Here is a 19306-nt window from a genome sequence, read left to right on the forward strand (position 1 = left end):
ATTTGTAGCATAATGTTTCAAGTGTTATTATGTTCATGAAAAGGAACAAAAATGTGGAAAAATATGTGGAAACATGTAATCTTCTTAATCATAGTTATGGTCTTAATGAAAATTATTGATGAACTTGTTTTATTATATAATGTTAGCAACATGTTTAGTTAATTTGAAAAAAAAAATCTCATGTGTAACCATGTGATACTCAAAATTCATTCAAAATAGACTTAGAAATCATCTGTAAGTTATCCTTCTATATCCCCATTACAATATTACGCATGTATTTTATTGCTAAGACCAAACACCCGAATACTAATTTCCTGCAAAGGTTTCATTTATTCAAATAGCTTTTTGAATTATATGTTGGTCATCAACATGATCAATATAAAACGTGGACGTTGAACCTAATTTATTAGATGCATAAACACATTATAATCTCTAAAAACTATTTTATATTATGATGTGACCCAAAACAAAGGAAAACAAGATTATTGAAAGCTCAAATTAACATTTCTTCAAATGGAAAAAGTGAAGTACAATCGGCCTTTTAATTTGATTTGATTTTGCCATTTGATCAGGGACTTTCTGTTTCTAATTTTCCTGGAGATAGAATTACTGAGTCTCAGTTGTATTTGCAACTGGTCCCTGAGCTATTTGATTTACTGGGGCAGTCAAAATTGGAATAAGAATACATTTTCAATTTTATTTAAACGTACTATTTTCTTACCAGTAAATGTATCGGAAGTATTAGCAATAACATTATGTCTTCAATGAGAGTAAATGACTTATATAACTTTGGAAGTTTTCAAAAAGTACTTACTCAAATTTTCGGCTGTTCAGAATGAATGAGTTGTTTATGTGTTTGTCGAATTAGTCTTGAAAGTGTCCGCTGATTGCATGCAAATCTATACGAATACACATTCTTTTTCAGAAAGTCTGTTAAAAGTTCAACTTGTTGTTACTCTGATAAAATTATAACAATAATCAATGACTTGACCAATTTCTATTCTTTTCAGTTTTCGTGCCCTTTTTGTATTAGAAAATAGATTGGTAAGTTCAATGGATTTTAAATTGGACGAAGAACCTAGTTTTAAACATCGTATAGGAAGATGTCGTATGAGTGCCAAAGAGACAACTCTCCATCCAAAATTACAATGTATAAAAGTAAACACTTATAAGTCAAGGTACGGACTTTAACATAGAGCCTTATCTCACACCGAACAACAAGCTATAAAGGGCCCCAAAAATTACTAACGGTCTAATCTATATAAAAAAACGAGAAACGAGAAACATTTATAAATTAAACAAACAAACGACAACCACTGCACATCAGATCCCTGGCTTAGGACAGGTGCAGACATTAGCAGCGGGATTAAACGTTCCAATAGTACCAAACCCTCTCCCTTTCGTTGAGACAACAGTATAACATCACGACATAGAAAAACACAAATTTACAAAAAAAATTCACCTGTAAGTAGGTTAATTTTGTAAGGTGTTTTCAAATCTACACACATAACTACAAACGAAAAAAGTACAATGTTGATCATTCGGAATATATGGTGATAAAAAATAGCCGAAGTCTAAATATGTTTAGTATGTGTTAAGTTTGTTTTGAATTTTCAAAAATTCTATCATTTCTTTTACTAAAATCACTACGAAATACTCTTCAACAACGTATTCACAGTAAAAAGAAATTGATGAATGTACGGAGCGAGTATATGTCATAAAAATTTCAAATTTTAAGTTATAAACAAGATAGAAAATTTGTACGGATATCTTTCTGTATAACAACATTTATCTTATTTTTTTATTTTTTTCATCTCTGATCTCTCTTTCCTTTGTCATTTATCAAAATGCCTACATATGTAACTCTCTATTCCCTATAACTGTGTACAAACCTTTGATGTTTTGATTTATTTAAGGATCATAAATGTATATGCCAAATGATCATTCACTTCTATATGTCATTGAGTGATAGCATGTGCAAAAACATTTTTCATTGATGAATAGACATGCCTATGGACCGTTTGACTTTTAAACTAATATATATATATGCTAACTACATGTTAAGGGCCGTACTTTGACCTGTAAACGTGGTTCTTTATATGTACATAAGTTAGTACTGCTATGATGGATAAATGCTGGTTTGAACTCATACCACATCGTATTTTTTGGTTTATAATCAGAACAAAACACTCATTAAATTATGACTTTCATTTCGATATAAAATGTTTATACTAAAATATAACTATTGACAAATATTTATTAAGTACAATATGTTTTTATTTTGATCAAAAGTACATGCCCTTCTGTTTTTAATAGCAATTTTTAGAATATCACATGACAGGTCTCAATAACCATGCTTAGATATGATTTTTCAGAAACCTTTAATAGAGAATTTATTGGAATTTTTTCACCCAAATTCTTAAATTACCACAATAAAAACAGATACCTAAACCAAAAGAGCTGTGCCTGCTTGAAATCCAGAAATTTAGCATAAAAAGCAATCGGGCAATGAATTAGTGGTGTACTTCCAAAAGATGCTTTGATAAGTTAGATTTACAATAGCTTCCACTTCTTCATAACGTGTGTATGTGACGTTTGTCAAATCTAGTTAAGAGAAGAAAAGAATGTTGAAGACATTACTATAGGATTGGACTTTCAGTTAACATTTTCATTTGTATAATATGATTACAAAGCATTTTACAATAAATCTTGTTAAAATCTATTAAGGGAGCCCCCCATTTAATTTTTAAGAAAGGGCAATGAGGAAATTTATATAAAAAAAGTCAATACAGGAGTTTTGAGTTTAAAAAAAAGCAGGTGAGTCACTTTGGAAAAAAATCAGGACTCATTTTAGAATATTAAGTTTTCTGGTCACATCGTCCGTTCGGTTTCATTTTAAAGTAATGGCGGCCGTAAATACTTTTTAATGATTATTTAACTTCACCAATTGGAACTGTTAATTCAATTGCTTCCTTGTAAGCATCAACCTTCTAGCAAGGACATTATGATAGGCAAATCAGTACCTATTATATCATTTACACTCCTTATGTAGTATACCATTTCAGAAAAAATGTAGTTTTACTTCGCCAATTCAATTGATTGATGAGATTGAAAAAATGTCAGTTTATATATAATTTCCATTTTGAATTTTGTCTATAAGTTTGGTATTTTTGTTTGACCTTTTTCTTATCATGGCACTTAAAATATAGGTAACAGTAAGTAATTATTTGCTTTGCCGACAATATTAACATCTTTTTAAATTGCATGTTGATATTAGTGATTTCGAATCTGTTCAAAGTTTTGATTTTTCTACCCTATAAACCACTTCGACTAATAATCTTATTAAGTTAGAACCCACACTCCTAATTAAATTCAAAAAGTCGGAATGCGAATATATATGTTCAAACTCTTTTAGATCCTTTTTCAGTAACAATAAGTAGCACAACTATGTCAATTGGACCTGTTTTGATACTATAACTGCCCTTGGATTTTTCAAGATAACATTTGTGTTCGCTTTTGAGATTCCGTATATCATCGGGTCATCTGAATTCCCATGTGGACAAACTGTGCATCACTTATGGCGGACTTGTTTCTGTATTGTTATGAGTTACAATTTATGTCTAAAATCAACCAAAACTCATCAAAACATCTGATTCAAAATTTAATAACAATTTTAGATAGTCAGATGATATATAAACTTTTAATAACGACGATTTATGTATGTACACTAAAGATATTTGTCCGGTCGAACTGACTTTTGATTAAGCAAATACTTACAATGAACACTGTTCTTTCCTTTGATCTTGATATTTACATCTTTTACAGCAAGTTTAATACCAAAACTTATGATCATTTCCTATCGTTAATTTTCCATTTTTAGATGGTGACGTTCCTTTGTCACCATCTTATTGCGTGTATATATCTCAACTTGTTCGAATCACTCCTGTAGGGAACAACGTATTATATTTCAACAAAAGAAATCACTGTATTACTGAAAAATTATTACACTAGGGTTTTTCATATCAAAAACTACTCAAAACATATAATTAATTATGTTATTGGCAGAAGACCATCCTTCGTAAATACTAATCAATATGCATACATTCAGGTATTTTAAGTCCAATATGTTATAGTACCATTCTTTACAAAGCACAAAAATGTTGGCATTCAACTCAAAAGCTAATCAAAACATTTAAACAGACTTATCCGAAAGGGATATAGTTACGATACTGTTGTCAAGTCATTATGGATTGTACATTACTGGTTCACTCATAAGGTGTTTGCATCTGAAATGAACACATGTATTCTAAAACCAGATGAAACGGGTTATGTTCTTCCAATATATGGTATGTTGGTAAGATATTCAATCCCTAACGAAAGGAATTGTGCTTGATTTTCATATGATGAAAACATTACATTTCGATTAGTTAAATTGCGCTCTGGAGCTAGCATGTCAGTAACTGCTAGTAGTCCTTTCTAAATGTATGTATCATTGTCATTTGGCTTAGTTTCTTTTGTTACATATCTTGACATTGGACACTAACTTCTTTTCAACTGAGTTTTACTATGAACATTGATATGTTTTTCTTTGTTCTACATTACTTAAATGTATGAGGGGGTTAACATCTCACTCTTTAATCATGAATAATATCCAACCAGGTGATAAAAGTCAATTAAGCTGAATTAAGAAATAATTCAAGCCCCCATGAATTATTTCGATTCTAATAGGACAAATACAGCAATTCTTTTGGATCGAATCGCTCTAGGTAGAGGCAAATGTTTGCCCTTCCCGTAAATAAGCGCACTATTAAATTGGAGTAAAAGAACGGAGCAAACTGAATACGTGACATGTATAAATTTTTTACAATAACGTATTTAGATAGTTTTGGATAAATTTAAATGATAATTTACTAATATGTCTTATATGTTTAAAACAAATGGCTTATACCACATTTTAGCATCGTTAGTTTACGTTTCCTTGTTATGATGATTTTCGGTTTCACAAGCGTGTAACTTGCCGTAAAATGCTTATATTATTACGTCATCGTTCTATGACGTCGGGAAGCTCATTCATAAAAAAGCATATGACGTGGGAGTACGATCGGAACAGCACAGCAAGTATATTCATATTTTAACCACGGGTGTTTACTCAAAGCGTTTGAAGGACGTCATGTTAGAATAAAGAATATGATTTGTTATTCAGGAATGTAGTTAACAAATGAATGTGTTTGTCATTGTGCACACAATTCATTATATACCACATATTGTTTGCCACAAAAGATATTCGACGGCCTTCCCAAATTAGCAAAACCAATACTGCATAAAAAGCTTATACAAAGTGTAGACACGATTAGCTTTAAAACAATTTAAACTTGAAGACTGATGACCTTATCATGTTCAAAACACATAGGATTAATCGCAAACGACTACAACTGAACTAATGGCTTCTCAACATAGATGGTCCTTGTCATTGTATCGTATGTCGCGTGTTGGACATAGTTATTGAAGTCAAAACGCCCCCAATAGACAGTTAGGTAACAGCTCCATTGGTAATAGCACAACGTAGAAACAATCATTACACAATTGGGTGTGCAAAGTATAACGATATTTGGAGGGGCTTAAAGATACAAAATATCAAATAACGAACTTTAATAAAGGAAGAAATGTTATAAAACAAGTGATGAAAAACAGTTGAACTGCACCAACTCATCCTCAGGTCCCTTTTCAAGACATGCATTATGTAGATGCTTTGTTAATCATTAGAAGAACTAAACTTCGTATTATATGGTGTTGGTACACTTAGAATTGAGTCGATAATTTACCGAGATTATATGAAGAGAAATAGCCAATAGGTCGTTCCTGTCATATATTTTGAAATGAGTAGGCACATATTTGTCAATACTTTTGTACCAAGCTTTATTGAATATTAAAAATTTACAAATGTTATAAAAATTATGTATGCCAGATACGTGTAATCACTTTGGCTAAATTAAAAGATGTATTTAATAAGATTGTCTCAAAATGCACACTTTATTTGAAGTCCAGAAATGCAAAATGTTATTGCTAATACGATTTAGAAAGATTGACATAAGTGTTCTGAAATTATTTTGCATGCTGTAAACGACATCAGATATGTATTTCTGTTTTTCTATTCCCCAAGTAACAATCAGAACCATTTGTTTCTACGTCTAATGACAATCAGTGTCATCAGTTATGACATATAAAGCATGTTAACGACGACGTCGAATCATCATTTGTGTTTTCTTAAGGGAATAGTTGTAACCCCTCCAAGTGAACCAATTAATACCATTTGCATATGACTGGTGAGAACCATTGAGATACAGTCCATTCAGGTTAGATGTATGACAGTTGTCGTACCACCATCCACCTTTAAACTGCTCTACACAATTGCTCGAACTGTCTCTATCCAATGTTGAAAACGGCTGACTTTTGTGATGGATTGTGTCCAACGAATCCCCTATAAAAGATGGAAAATGTCACAAATAAATTGTCTAGATATTGGTACACAATTACAATTATACGTTGGACATATGTCATTCATGTAAATATTTGTATAGGCCGGAATACAATTTGCCTTATTTTTGAGCTGTGTCCGTTTGATCCCTTCCCAACTAAACAAATTGAACATAGTAAGTTTTTTGCTATTTTATTACTTAAGAAATAATTCATGGAACCCATAGATAGTTGGAAATTTACACATGGCCTGGGCCGTGTTATTCGAATGTTATCCTGAGCGTTAGCTTCCGTCAAATTCAAAGTTGACATTTTCTAACTAAGGAGCCGCCATGTTGACTTGCTGAAATGAGTAAATATGCGAATAATGCAATAGAATAGAAAATAAAACAAAACCTACCTCAAAAATCAGTTTTAATAAAATATCATACGAATTCCGATGGTTCACGTAACAGAAAACTTTCAACTTTAGTGGTTTCATTTGTATGACGTCATGTTTTGAAATGACTTAAATGCGCCAAAAAGATTATTAGACTTTCGTGGAATTTTATTTCATTTTCATTTTGTTGATTTCTCCGAGCTCTTGTGCATTACTTCTTTTTATTATGCATACGAATACGAATAAAAGTTATTTTGTCTCTTTGTAATTGCACTTTTTAAAACAATAAAATCGGCAAAGGGTCTGCAAATAGGTTCCAATACATGTAGATTTACGTGGGAAGTATATTGTAACAGCCATTATTATTTATATCTCTGAGTCTGCGCTAAGTATATTTTATCGAGAATTTTATCACAGTGTTGTTTACAAAGCTAAAGAAGCACGTCATATTAGAATGGTAATCAAATATTTCTGCATAAAATGTATGTGATTTAAAATGATTGATGGTAATCACACGATCACTAACCAGAGCTTACTTTTTTACCAATGCTGAAAACAAGTTTTTAGTTGGTGAACATGAATGGTAGTGTCAGAAACGAGGTATATAATATTTGTATGCATAATATAAACATAGCTGGAATTTCAGTTAGCCATATTATCTTCATTTAAAGTTTCAAAATGTAGATTTGGCAAAAGTTTTTCTTATTTTAAAGTCGTAGGTCGTGGTAAGATTGTTGATTTTATGTTTCATATTTGAAAATTATTTCAAATGACCATAATCTTTTTAAATCCCTGCAAGGTACATTAGACTTTGAAGTGATTTTAGAACTATATCAAACATACACTGTTTTGTTGGTGTTTTTTTTCAATTATTGCTCTATGCAAATTCATAGAATATTAAGTAAAGGTTGTATATTATGTCTTTAATGAGGCAACAGACCATATTTGTTAGAAAGAATAGAGTATGATAATGTAACTTTATTTAAGTATTACATTATTCGCAAACCAAATTTTTAGATTTATGATATTCTTTAAGCCTGGTCCCTCTGAAACTGACGTAAAGGTGGGCGGACCACTTACTACTGTAATGTATGTTATATAACTTATATTCTTTTTGTACCTCAGGATGGATAGTTTTACACATATTCAAAGCTCTAAACGTGCTAAAAGACTACGGTTACTAAAACATGTGTCTACACAATAAAAAGTGCCAACATTTCTTCTTTATTTACAATATTCATGTAATTGCCAGATAATTTAGTACTTTTATACCACGAATTGGATCTTATACATGCAAGGAAAGGGCTTTAAGTTTTATTTGCAAAATTAGTTGTCGGTTTTAATATAAGGTGCCAATTTGTTTACCTTTTTCTAACATATTAATATGTAACAGCACTTTTCTCTTTTTAATTTTTTCACTTCAGGATCTATACTTTTGCACAAATTGAACGCTTTAAACGTCTGTAGCTACGGTTACTAAAACGTGTGCCGACAACAATAAAAATTGCCAGTATGTTGTCTTTTTTTATAATATTCATTTACTGGCCTGAAAATTGAGTACTTTCAAATTTTAGTGTGGATTGTTTGACATGAAGATGAAGGGTTTAAAATTTCATACTATGTTGTCGGCTTTGATAAAAGTGCCACAGTTGTCCCTATGTCTAGAATATTATATTATTTAGAATTCAGCATTCATTTTTCTTTTGGTACCTCAGGGTGGAAAGTTTGAAATAAATCCTGTATTCTTTATATATAAATCTACTGTTATTAAAATTTATGTTGACAATAATTGAAAGTGCCTATATTTTTTCTGTCTCTATTCATTCGTGTGCTTTTCTGATAATTGAGAATATCTCAGAATAGATTTGTTTACATGAAAGGTGAGGCCTAAAGTTGAAAATTGCACAAGTTGAAGTTAGCATCAAAATAAGGGGCCAATATTTTCCCTTCTGTTAGATAATTGAATAACGGCACTAAGTCCAGTTTTGTTTTGTACCCTAGGGTAGATAACTTCAGACAGATTGAGAGCTCTTTTAGTCTATGGTTATTAATACATGTTATAGTTATGTTGAAAACAATAAAAAGTGCCTATATATTTTTTGAATATCATATTCTTGTACAGTCCTGATAATTGAGTACTGTAGATACCTCTAGATGGTTTGTTGGCAAAATTGAAAGAATTATTACGATGTTTTCATAAAAATCAATTGCTGTGGTCTGCAGGATGAACAGGTTAATTAAATTTGACATCATACAAGGAATATATAGGTTGATCAATAAAATCATGTGTGAATTCAATGAACCATGTACTACGGTAATAATTTTAAATTGAGGGTACTCTCTGAAAAAATAATTTTCAGTGGCCATTTTTTGTCGCCTGATTGAAACAAATGACACAACTTGCAACATTAAGTTAAAACAATTACACACATATTCACGTCGCAATATTTATTTTCGGAGCGCCTCGTTATAGGAGGTTTACTATGTATATTTCAATAAATGAGAACAACCATTACTAAATGAACAATATAGTAAACAATTGAATAAGGTGCATTATTCTCTGAAGGTCATAAGGAAAACAAATCACATATAACTGTCATGTTTAACTCATAGTTTAATTATAAATCGTTCTAATATATGTTCGATCATGTTTTTTTTGCATACAATCTTATAAGGAATCAGTTATTAGTTTAATCAGTTAATAATTTCCGGCTTCATCAGTGCGTTGATGAATTTATCTTGAAGTTCATAAAAACGATCAAACCTAACATTTGAAAGCCAAGGGTTTATATACCCAAACATGTCAGGAGCTTTATAAATACATTTTGAATTAGGCGTCAGAAGCGCATTAATCACACAAAATAGAGTCTGTAGGAGGGAGTTTCAGCTAGAATTACCGAAACAAATAAAGCATTAATTCCAGTATAAATAAAAATTTTCCCGATTTCTTACGAAAATAAAGGCCCAATCCCTAATTCCAGCGAAAAAATAAAGGCCTAAAATCACGACGTCCTGCAACAGGTTCTTTCACCCTTCAAGATATAAAGGTATAACATATGAACTTACTGCTACAAATACGTGTGAAGCTGAATCAGACTATTTGTCGAATTAGTTATCATTTTGCACGCATGTTTAAAATAGGCCTAGTGAATTGGTTATCATCTTGCATGCATGTTCGAAATATGCTCGGTGAATTGGTTATCGTTTGCACGCATGTTCGAAATAGGCCTGCAGAATTGGTCTAGTTTTGTATTTTGAATATCCCTCTGAAGTATTGAAAAAAATTGATAGCCTATTTGATGTCGAAATTTTTTCAAGGCACCCCTTAATATCTTCCAAGACCCCCATTAGGTTATAACTGGTCCCTTAATCATTGCGAGACAAAAAAAAAGGTCACAAACCTGCGTTTCCGCTGTAGCCTCCGATTTCTAAAGTAAATTTTGACTGTATGTCTCCTATATAAAACGTCTTGTACCTCGCATATCTCTGTTCTCCTTCGAGATCCTCCATTAGTATGTACAGTTCATATTCATTTTTTGTGGTAATTTCATGGATTTTAGAATTACCTATAAGGTACATAAAATGAAAAATATGTAAAGTCTTATATCGTTATAGGTGTCAAAGCGTTACTGGGTTTCGAAAATGTAGTAAATAAAAAAAGAATTCAACAAACAAACAAAAACACACCAAAAATATATTAGTTGGAATGTCTGCTTTAGAATGTCGAATGTTTACTTGAATATTTTTGTAAATGGATGAAAAATAGAAACCTGGACATTTCTGCATAAAATTAAAAACTAACCTGATTTTCACATACATAAAGAAATGTAAAAAGTTTTTTTTCCAGTTCAATTATGCAACAATTTTCAAGTTTACATACAAAGTTTTGGAAACAAACTTATTTCAATTGTTTTGATTGGTTTAAATGTATGATGTTTTGGAAAGTAGCAATTGTTATCCGCCAAGTTTGTTTATGTGAAAAAGTATTTTTATTATATAAAAAAAAAGTCATTATGAAAACCCAGCAACGATAATTTTAAAAAGGCATCTTTTTTTACATTTCTTCATAAACAATATATTTCTCTAAAAAAACAAAACATTCGATGAAAAAAAAATCAAATATGTTTAACATTTAAGAATAAAAATATGTGGTATGATTGCAAATGAGACAACTCTCAACAAAGAGACCAAATGACACAGTAACAACTGTAGGGCACCGTACACCGTCAAGAATGAGCAAAACCCACACTGCATAGTAACCTATAAAAGGCCCTGACATTACAAATGTAAAACAATTCAAACGAGAAATCTGATTGCCTAGTTTGTGTACAAAATAATGAATGCAAAACAAATATAATACACACAAAACACCCTACAATCACTGAATAAGAGATTTAATAAAAATAAAATGCATGCATCTAATACTAAAATATCAATCAGTACACATCCAACATGCAATAGATTTAGTGTTAAGATGTCATTAATAGTCAAACACATGACCTAGTGCAATGCCAAGATACAGGTACCGACATATTGTAGAGCCATGAATGTGCATACATGTATGTATATATAAAAATAATATTTAGTTTGTTTTTATTACTGATAACAAAGTAAATATTAATACTAATACCAACAATATTCAAACATCTAGTTTCAGTGTTGAATTGGTAACTTTTAGAATAAGTTTACTTAAAGGATCGATAGGTTTACCCTAATTGCATCTCAATTTCAGGGCTCGATAAACACATTTCCGTCAAAATTAGGATGTGGTATCCCGTTTGAAGTTAGTTTTCTACAGGTACAATCAAACTTCAAATCCAAATTTATGGAAGAATTTAGCAAAGGTTTTAAGTAATTTGTGGTAACGAAATACCTAACTTAATATTTTACCACTAATACATAGAAAACGTTCACTGAAATCCAAAACGTAATAACAGACACGGGCATAGCAAACGAGTTATATATAAACACAGAAAGATTTTGTCAAAGGGACATCACCGTCCAAAAAGGAAAATTATTAAAAGGGAAATAAAAAAATTCGTCCCGTTTGCATGTTTTGTACACTAAGTTGTCTTGAGAATGAATATTATCTAATTATAGTTTTTTTTTCATTTTTTTTTCTCTATGACAATTATTCATATTCAAACCAAAATGCGCAAATATTAAAAGTATTTACTAATATGACTGACATAAAATTTTAATACAGTAATAGTGCAGTCTATCTTATTGTTTGATCTAAAGCATGATAATAAACTTTCCTACCTAACCAGAATTCTCCTGTTAAGTCACCAAACCCGTTTTTGTAATCTGTCCAGTTCCTAAAGAAGTCAACACTCCCATCCTGCCTTTTCTGGAAAACCTGTAATTCACAATAAACAGTAATTGGTACTTGTCACGTGTTTCGTACGATACTAAATTGTTGAAATATAATCATCGTAATTTTATTAAAAAAAAAATTATATTATTTTAACATTGTGTTTAATTGTTAAGTTATCACTTTTTTTTTTGGAAAAATTGATAGGAGAAATACGTATGAGTGGGTTACTATTGCTTGTGAAAAATGTTATCTTCTGCATCCTTTTGGTTGTATATGTTCTGATCTAAGTATCACCAACGGGATTCTCTTTTTTTTTTTAATTGTTTTTATCAAAGAGAAAAAAGACTTAAATACAATTAGCTGATTGACAATATGATAGGAAAGTAAATTGAAATAACGCACCAAATACACTGAATGCATCAATATAAAAAAATCATAAGTTAATTCAAAGATAAAAAGAGCTTTCAGTTGTCAGAGAACAACTACAATTTTGATAAGAGCTTAAATAAAATATACGGAAAATACACGTTTGCTTTGTACTTTGTTTGAGATAAAACCACAACTTCTTTCGATGTACAAAATGCTACTTCTGGTTTACAATTTTCCAGGTAACATTCATTAAATCATACTCATGGTTATATCACTCCTGTTAGAACAAATTCCGTAATAAGTCTTTTTCGTTACGTCACATTCGGAGAAAGTGGACAAAATTGTAGTGTCGAAAATTTTAACATATCCGCTGTCATCAGTGAAACGGATTTTTCTTAACTGTTAAAAATGTTAAACTTGTGATCATTGGTAAATGCACTTAAAATCAACCTTACCAACCAACCCCCGCCTGCGGTCTTCATGTCACAGTATGTTTCAAATCCACGGATGTCTGGAGGATATATTTTGTATATACCACTTTTTGACTCTCTGATATCTTCGCAATCTCTAGGATATCTTTCTGTATAATGAAATTGTACAATCTTTTTAAATGTTATAAATTTCAATTTTAAGTATAAAAGAGGGACGAAAGATACCAAAGGGACAGTCAAACTCATAAATCTAAAGCAAACTGACAACGCCATGGCTACAAATGAAAAAGACAAACAGAAAAACAATAGTACACACGACACAACATAGAAAACTAAAGAATAAACAACACGAACCCCATCAAAAACTAGGGGTGATCTCAGGTGCTCCGGAAGGGTAAGCAGATCCTGCTTTTTTTTGTTATCTAACGGAACTATAAACAACTGTCATACAAGTTGGAGGTTTAGCTAGCGATACAAACAGGTTTATACCACCATTTTCATCGAAAAAATGTCTCTGCCAAGTTAAGAATATGGCAGTTGTTTTCCCACTTGTTTTGTCGATTAATAGCGTTTTATTTTGTCAGTTTTTCAATTTTCCTTGAAGCTCTGTATTTGTTTTATACTTTTTATAATGTGTTAGTGCCTCAGTATCCGAGAGGTCTAAGTAGTTTATGTACAGTATCATTTGTCTGTCAAAATTGAGGTTGTGAGATCGAACCCCGCAATTGGAAGGTTAGTTTAACTTTTAGCTGAAATGACTAGGATTGCCATTTTTTTTCTGCCGTAAGAAAAGAAACGTTACCCGCTACAAATGGCCTAGAGGAGGGACTCATACATGTCATATGTATCTCTCTTTGCGACGATAAATTGCGTTCAGTATGTCACACTCGAATAAAAAATGACGGCACTGTCGTTACGACTTGCTAACCGTATAGTGGTAATCTGCGACACTGATAACCAATGACTGTAAACCAAAATATGTCCGTAAACTTTCGTAGGGGTGAGATCAACGTTATCACTTGGAACACTTGGAAGCAATATTTAGCATGAACACTAACCATCCAAGTCAATTACGTTCGAATATTATTAGCTATATAAACTTACTGTTGCTTCTGTTCAATTGATCTCAAATATGAAGCTAAGAAACAAAAGCTTATAAAATTGACGTAATGCATTTGATTAAGACCAACTATAACATTTTTTTTTATGAAACATCTAGGCTATATTATCGACTAAATTACAACATATTAAAGCAGTTTTTGTAGGGCCCTTGATTTAAGCTGCCCGTTGTGATAGAGAATTTCAAACATTGAATTAAAGTCACCATATGACAGCTTGATGTACATACTCGTGATACTTGTGGTTTATTCGATTGTCATACAAGTGAAATGTTTAGCTATTGCTATAAAAGCAGGTTTTATTCACCATTTTCTATATAAGAAAATGCCTGTACCAAGTTTAGAAATATGACAGATATTTTTCCATTCGTTTGATGTGTTTGAGCATTTGATTTTGCCATTTGATAAGAGACTTCCCGTTCTACATTTTTCTTGGTGTTCGTTAATTTTGGTTTTCTAATTTTTTAGCGCGATCATGATATTTTATTTCTTAATATGTACTATTCCATGTTGATTTTGATAGCGAAAACAACATTTGATTGGTTAAAACTATCCCACGGGACGTCGAACAAAACTTCATATTCCACTTTGAGTATCATATTCCCCTATTAACGTTGGCATTGCCTTGTGCAACGTTACCCGCGGTAAATGTTTAAAAGGTTTTGATCTTTTTTTAAAGATAGAATAGCAATTTCGTTTTTAAAAATTATTTTAGATCTAAAAACACACAGAAAAGAATAAATAATTAACTTTTGATCGTTACTGATTATCATTGTGTATGTTATATACATGTATAATAAACAAACAAAACGGATAAGAAAACAATTATGTAAATTAATATCTTATGTTCAGAAGTTAAAAAAAGGTATAGGCAGTGGAATAAAACATTCATTTCCCTTGCCTTAGGGAGATATGAAGATTTGATCACCTTCGAAAAGTTATATTTCCCTCGGACGATGCCCTCGTGAAATATGATTTTTCTTGGATGAACAAATCTCCATATCTCCCTCAGGCACGGGAAATAAATGTATATTGTTATATTCTGTGAGAAAGATGAACAATACAGCGGTAGTAGATTTTGTCAAAGTTTAATTTATCGTAAAAATTTAAAAGATGACATAATTAATCAAAACAATTATTGTACTTCAAATAAAGCTAGATTATGTTTTCATATAAAAATAGCTATTTATGTTGGTTTAGAATATGCATTTATTTCTTACAAAAACAGGTGAACGGTTTGCAAGGTTGTATATGATCTGGGTTTTAAAAAAGTACTTATTGCGTATTACTTTGTTCTTCTTTTCGCATTCCCGAACTTTCCAATTGTTTGAAAACTTAAGCATGTCAAGAGAATGTTTAGATCCAGTTTTACATTTTTTAATGTTAATAAAGAATATAATATCAGTGAAAATACACCTACTTCATGTAATTGCAGTAATTCCGCATACATTTATGGACCCATTTCCCATGTTATAACAGGAGATCTTAACATCGTTGAAGACCGAATTTTAAAATCATTCCTCAGTAAAGGAACTTAATATCGGCCTTCTATTATCAATTGGAATGAGTGTCGAAATATCATCCACGACTTACTCCGTACTTACTGTTTGAAATGGATAAAACAGGAAAAAGCAGACAAAAAATCTGTGGATTCTTTTTTTAATTCAGTAATGAACAGTTGATATACGTATTCAACATTTTAAAGAACATTTCACTCTTAACAATAACTAAAATAAACCTCTTTCTCGTTATAAACATAAACTAAAAGAACTAGCCAAGGAATTTGTTTTTGTCCCGGCCAATAAAGCTGCTAATAATATTATTATTGTTTGACATAAATTTTACATGGAGGTTCTACAAAAAGAAATTACCAATTCACCAACATTCCAACTGACTCCATTTTCAGAAAACGACATCTGTAACAAACATAAACTTTTAGCTACCGCTTTACAAGCAGAACCTAAAACAATGAAAGTCCCAACTATGTATTGGCTTCCGAAACTACACAAAACACCTTACAAATATAGTTTTATTTCGTCTTCAAGCCATTGTTCCACTACTAAATTATCTATTCTACTTACCAGTTCCCTTGGTACAATCAAAAACCTGATAATAAATTGTTCAAATAAGGCCTTCGAAAATAGTGGAATTACTTACTTTTGGAGTGTCAAAAACTCGTTGGAAGTACTTGATAAATTGCATGCTTATATTGGTGATTTTGAATCTGTTCAAAGTAATGATTTTTCTAACCTATATACCACATTGCCTCACATTCTCATTTAAAAAAAAATTCACACACCTAATTAAAAGGGCATTTAAAAGTCTGAATGTGAATATATATGTTCAAAACTCTTTAAGGTCATTTTTAGTAGCAATAAACAAAAAAATTATGTCAATTGGACATGCTTTGATACTATATCTGCCCTTGAATTTTTACTAGATAACATTTTTGTTCGCTTTACAGATTCCGTATATCGTCAAGTTATCGGAATTCCAATGGGAACTAACTGTACACTACTTATTGCGAACCTGTTTTTGTATTGCTATGAGTTACAATTCATGACAAAAATCAGCCAAAAACCATCGAAACAACATCTGATACACAAATTTAATAATACTTTTAGATATTTGGATGATATGTTGACTCTCAATAATGTCGACTTCAGTATGTATACTAAAGAAATTTATTCTGTTGAACTTACTTTAAATAAAGCTAATACTAACAATGACCACTGCCCTTTCCTCGATCTTGATATCTATGTCATTAACGGAAAGCTTAATACTAAAAGTAATAAAAAACAGAGATGATTTCCTATCGTTAATTATCCATTTTTAGATGATGACGTTCCCTTGTCACCATCTTACGGTGTTTATATATCTCAACTTGTACCATTTGCTCGTGTATGTAACAATGTTTTAGATTTTAATGACAGAAATTTATGTATTACTGAACAATTATTATACCAGGGTTTTTGATATCACAAACTAGTAAAACATTTACTAAATTTTATCATCGGTATAAGGACATCATTCATAAATATAGCTCAACATGCAGACTCTTATACGTTCAGGTATTTCACATCCAATATTTTATGGAAATATTTTTTATACATGTTAAAGCACAAAAGTGTCAGTGTTCACCTCAGAAGCTAACAGAACCTTCAAATAGACTTATTAAGAAGGAACATAGTTACGATATTGTTATCAGGTCATTAAAGATTGCATATTTTGGCGTTAATATTGATTCACTTATAGGGTCTTTGCATCGGAACTAAACACATTTATTTAAAAACAAGTTGTTGGCATGACACGGGTTATGTTCTTCTCATATATTTTATTATGGTATGATACTAAATTCCTCACGGGAAGGATTGTGCCTGATATTCATATGATGAAGACATAATCTTTCAATCTGTTTAATTGAAGTCTGGAGCTGGCATGTCAGTAAACCGCTAGTAGTCTGATGTTATTTATGTATTATTGTCATTTTGTTTATTTTCTTTGGTTACATCTTCTGACATCAGACTCGGACTTCTCTTGAACTGAATTTTATTGTTCGTATTGCTATGCGTTTACTTTTCTGCATTGGCTAGAGGTATAGGGGAGGGTTGAGATCTCTAAAACATATTTAACCCCGCCGCAATTTTGCGTCTGTCCCAAGTCAGGAGCCTCTGGCCTTTGTTAGTCTTGTATTATTTTTAATTTTAGTTTCTTGTGTACAATTTGGAGTTCAGTATGGCGTTCATTATCACTGAACTAGTATATTTATATATTTGTTTAGGGGCCAGCTGAAGGACGCCTCCGGGTGCGGGCATTTCTCGCTGCATTGAAGACCTGTTGGTGACCTTCTGCTGTTGTCTGCTCTATGGTCGGGTTGTTGTCTCTTTGACACATTCCCCATTTCAATGCTCAATTTTATTAAACAGTCAGACTGATTATATTACGCTAGATAATGAAAATTCAAAAATGTTTTTTTTTAATAATGACGTTTAATAACGAAGTATCAAATCAAGTTGAATAACATGAATAACATACAATTGATACAATATTGACACATAATTGGTAACATTGATAATTTAATTTGAAAGAATAATAGTTCTACAAAACCCTTATTGATGTTATTGATGTTATATTATACTAAAATACTAAAGATATTTATAATTACCTGTCTTAATTTTAGACAATATATCCAATATATTTAATCCGGAAAAATGTTGCTTAACAGTCTTTTCCATGGTTTTATTAATGTATGTCTTTATTGCCTTATTCAGATTTTTAGTATCAAACTTAGCAACCAGCGGAACATCGTCGTTACTGATGAGTGGCATATCAACTTCCGTATCCGGGTTTTCGGGTATAACTGATCCATATAAAAGTCCAATACACAATAATAAAGACAACATTGTGGCTATAACTGTACAATGACAGAACAGATAAATAATGCAATATAATATATACACAGACTCGTCAGAATACACTAAATAAAATTCAAATTCATGGCTAGCGCTATTTGTCGACTAAAATTCTATCCCGAAACGTGTTTCAGGGAAATGTTTTTAACAATATGTGTTTCTGAGGACAAGTGTTTGTTATATGCACTTTTCTACAGTACATGTTAGGATTCATTTTGGCAATAACAACAATTTATCAATTAAAATACAATTAATCACATGTCTAGAGAAAATTTTAAGTTGCGTCAGAAATCATAAACTATCTGATGTTTCTCTGATTGAAAACAAATCGTGTTGAAATTACTTTCGCAAAACGTCTTCAGAGAAACATATTAAACAAACTGTTTTTATGATGAGATTCAATTTGGCACTAACAACAATTTATCAATTAGAAGTCAGTTAATTATCTTTCTCAAGAAAGTTTTAAGTACCGTCAGATACACTTTCTGATGACTAACTGGGGAAAACAAATTGTGTATTGTTTATTTGTTTTTCAGATTGTCTTATAATATTTTGTTGGGTTTTTTTTCTTTCTAAAAGTAAAGTACAAACAGAGTACTGGAGTATTGACTATCGGGATAATGATACCCTCGGGAAATTATTGTCTACCAAACAGATAGCAAAAGGTATGATACATATACATTCGTTTGCATTATCCTTGGAACGAGTTTTTCGTTTCTGTGCGTGTTACATTTTAATGTTGTGTCGTCATTCTCTTATATTTAATGCGTTTCCCTCGGTTTTGGTTTGTGACCCGGATTTGTTTT

General features: G+C 31.2%; 1 protein-coding gene across 1 annotated transcript; it reads right to left on the reverse strand.

Annotated features, from left to right (window-relative positions):
- Positions 1-6209: 6209 nt before the first annotated feature.
- Positions 6210-18723, reverse strand: LOC139502470 (microfibril-associated glycoprotein 4-like). The gene is made up of 5 exons (XM_071291947.1): positions 18254-18723; positions 12995-13119; positions 12116-12212; positions 10255-10419; positions 6210-6478 (listed from the first exon to the last, which is right to left on the reverse strand). The coding sequence occupies exons 1-5, from the start codon at positions 18489-18491 to the stop codon at positions 6231-6233; spliced, it is 873 nt and encodes a 290-aa protein (XP_071148048.1). The 5' UTR covers positions 18492-18723; the 3' UTR covers positions 6210-6230.
- Positions 18724-19306: the final 583 nt, after the last annotated feature.

Source organism: Mytilus edulis, chromosome 14 (genome assembly GCF_963676685.1).
Source record: "Mytilus edulis chromosome 14, xbMytEdul2.2, whole genome shotgun sequence".
Classification (NCBI taxonomy): domain Eukaryota; kingdom Metazoa; phylum Mollusca; class Bivalvia; order Mytilida; family Mytilidae; genus Mytilus; species Mytilus edulis.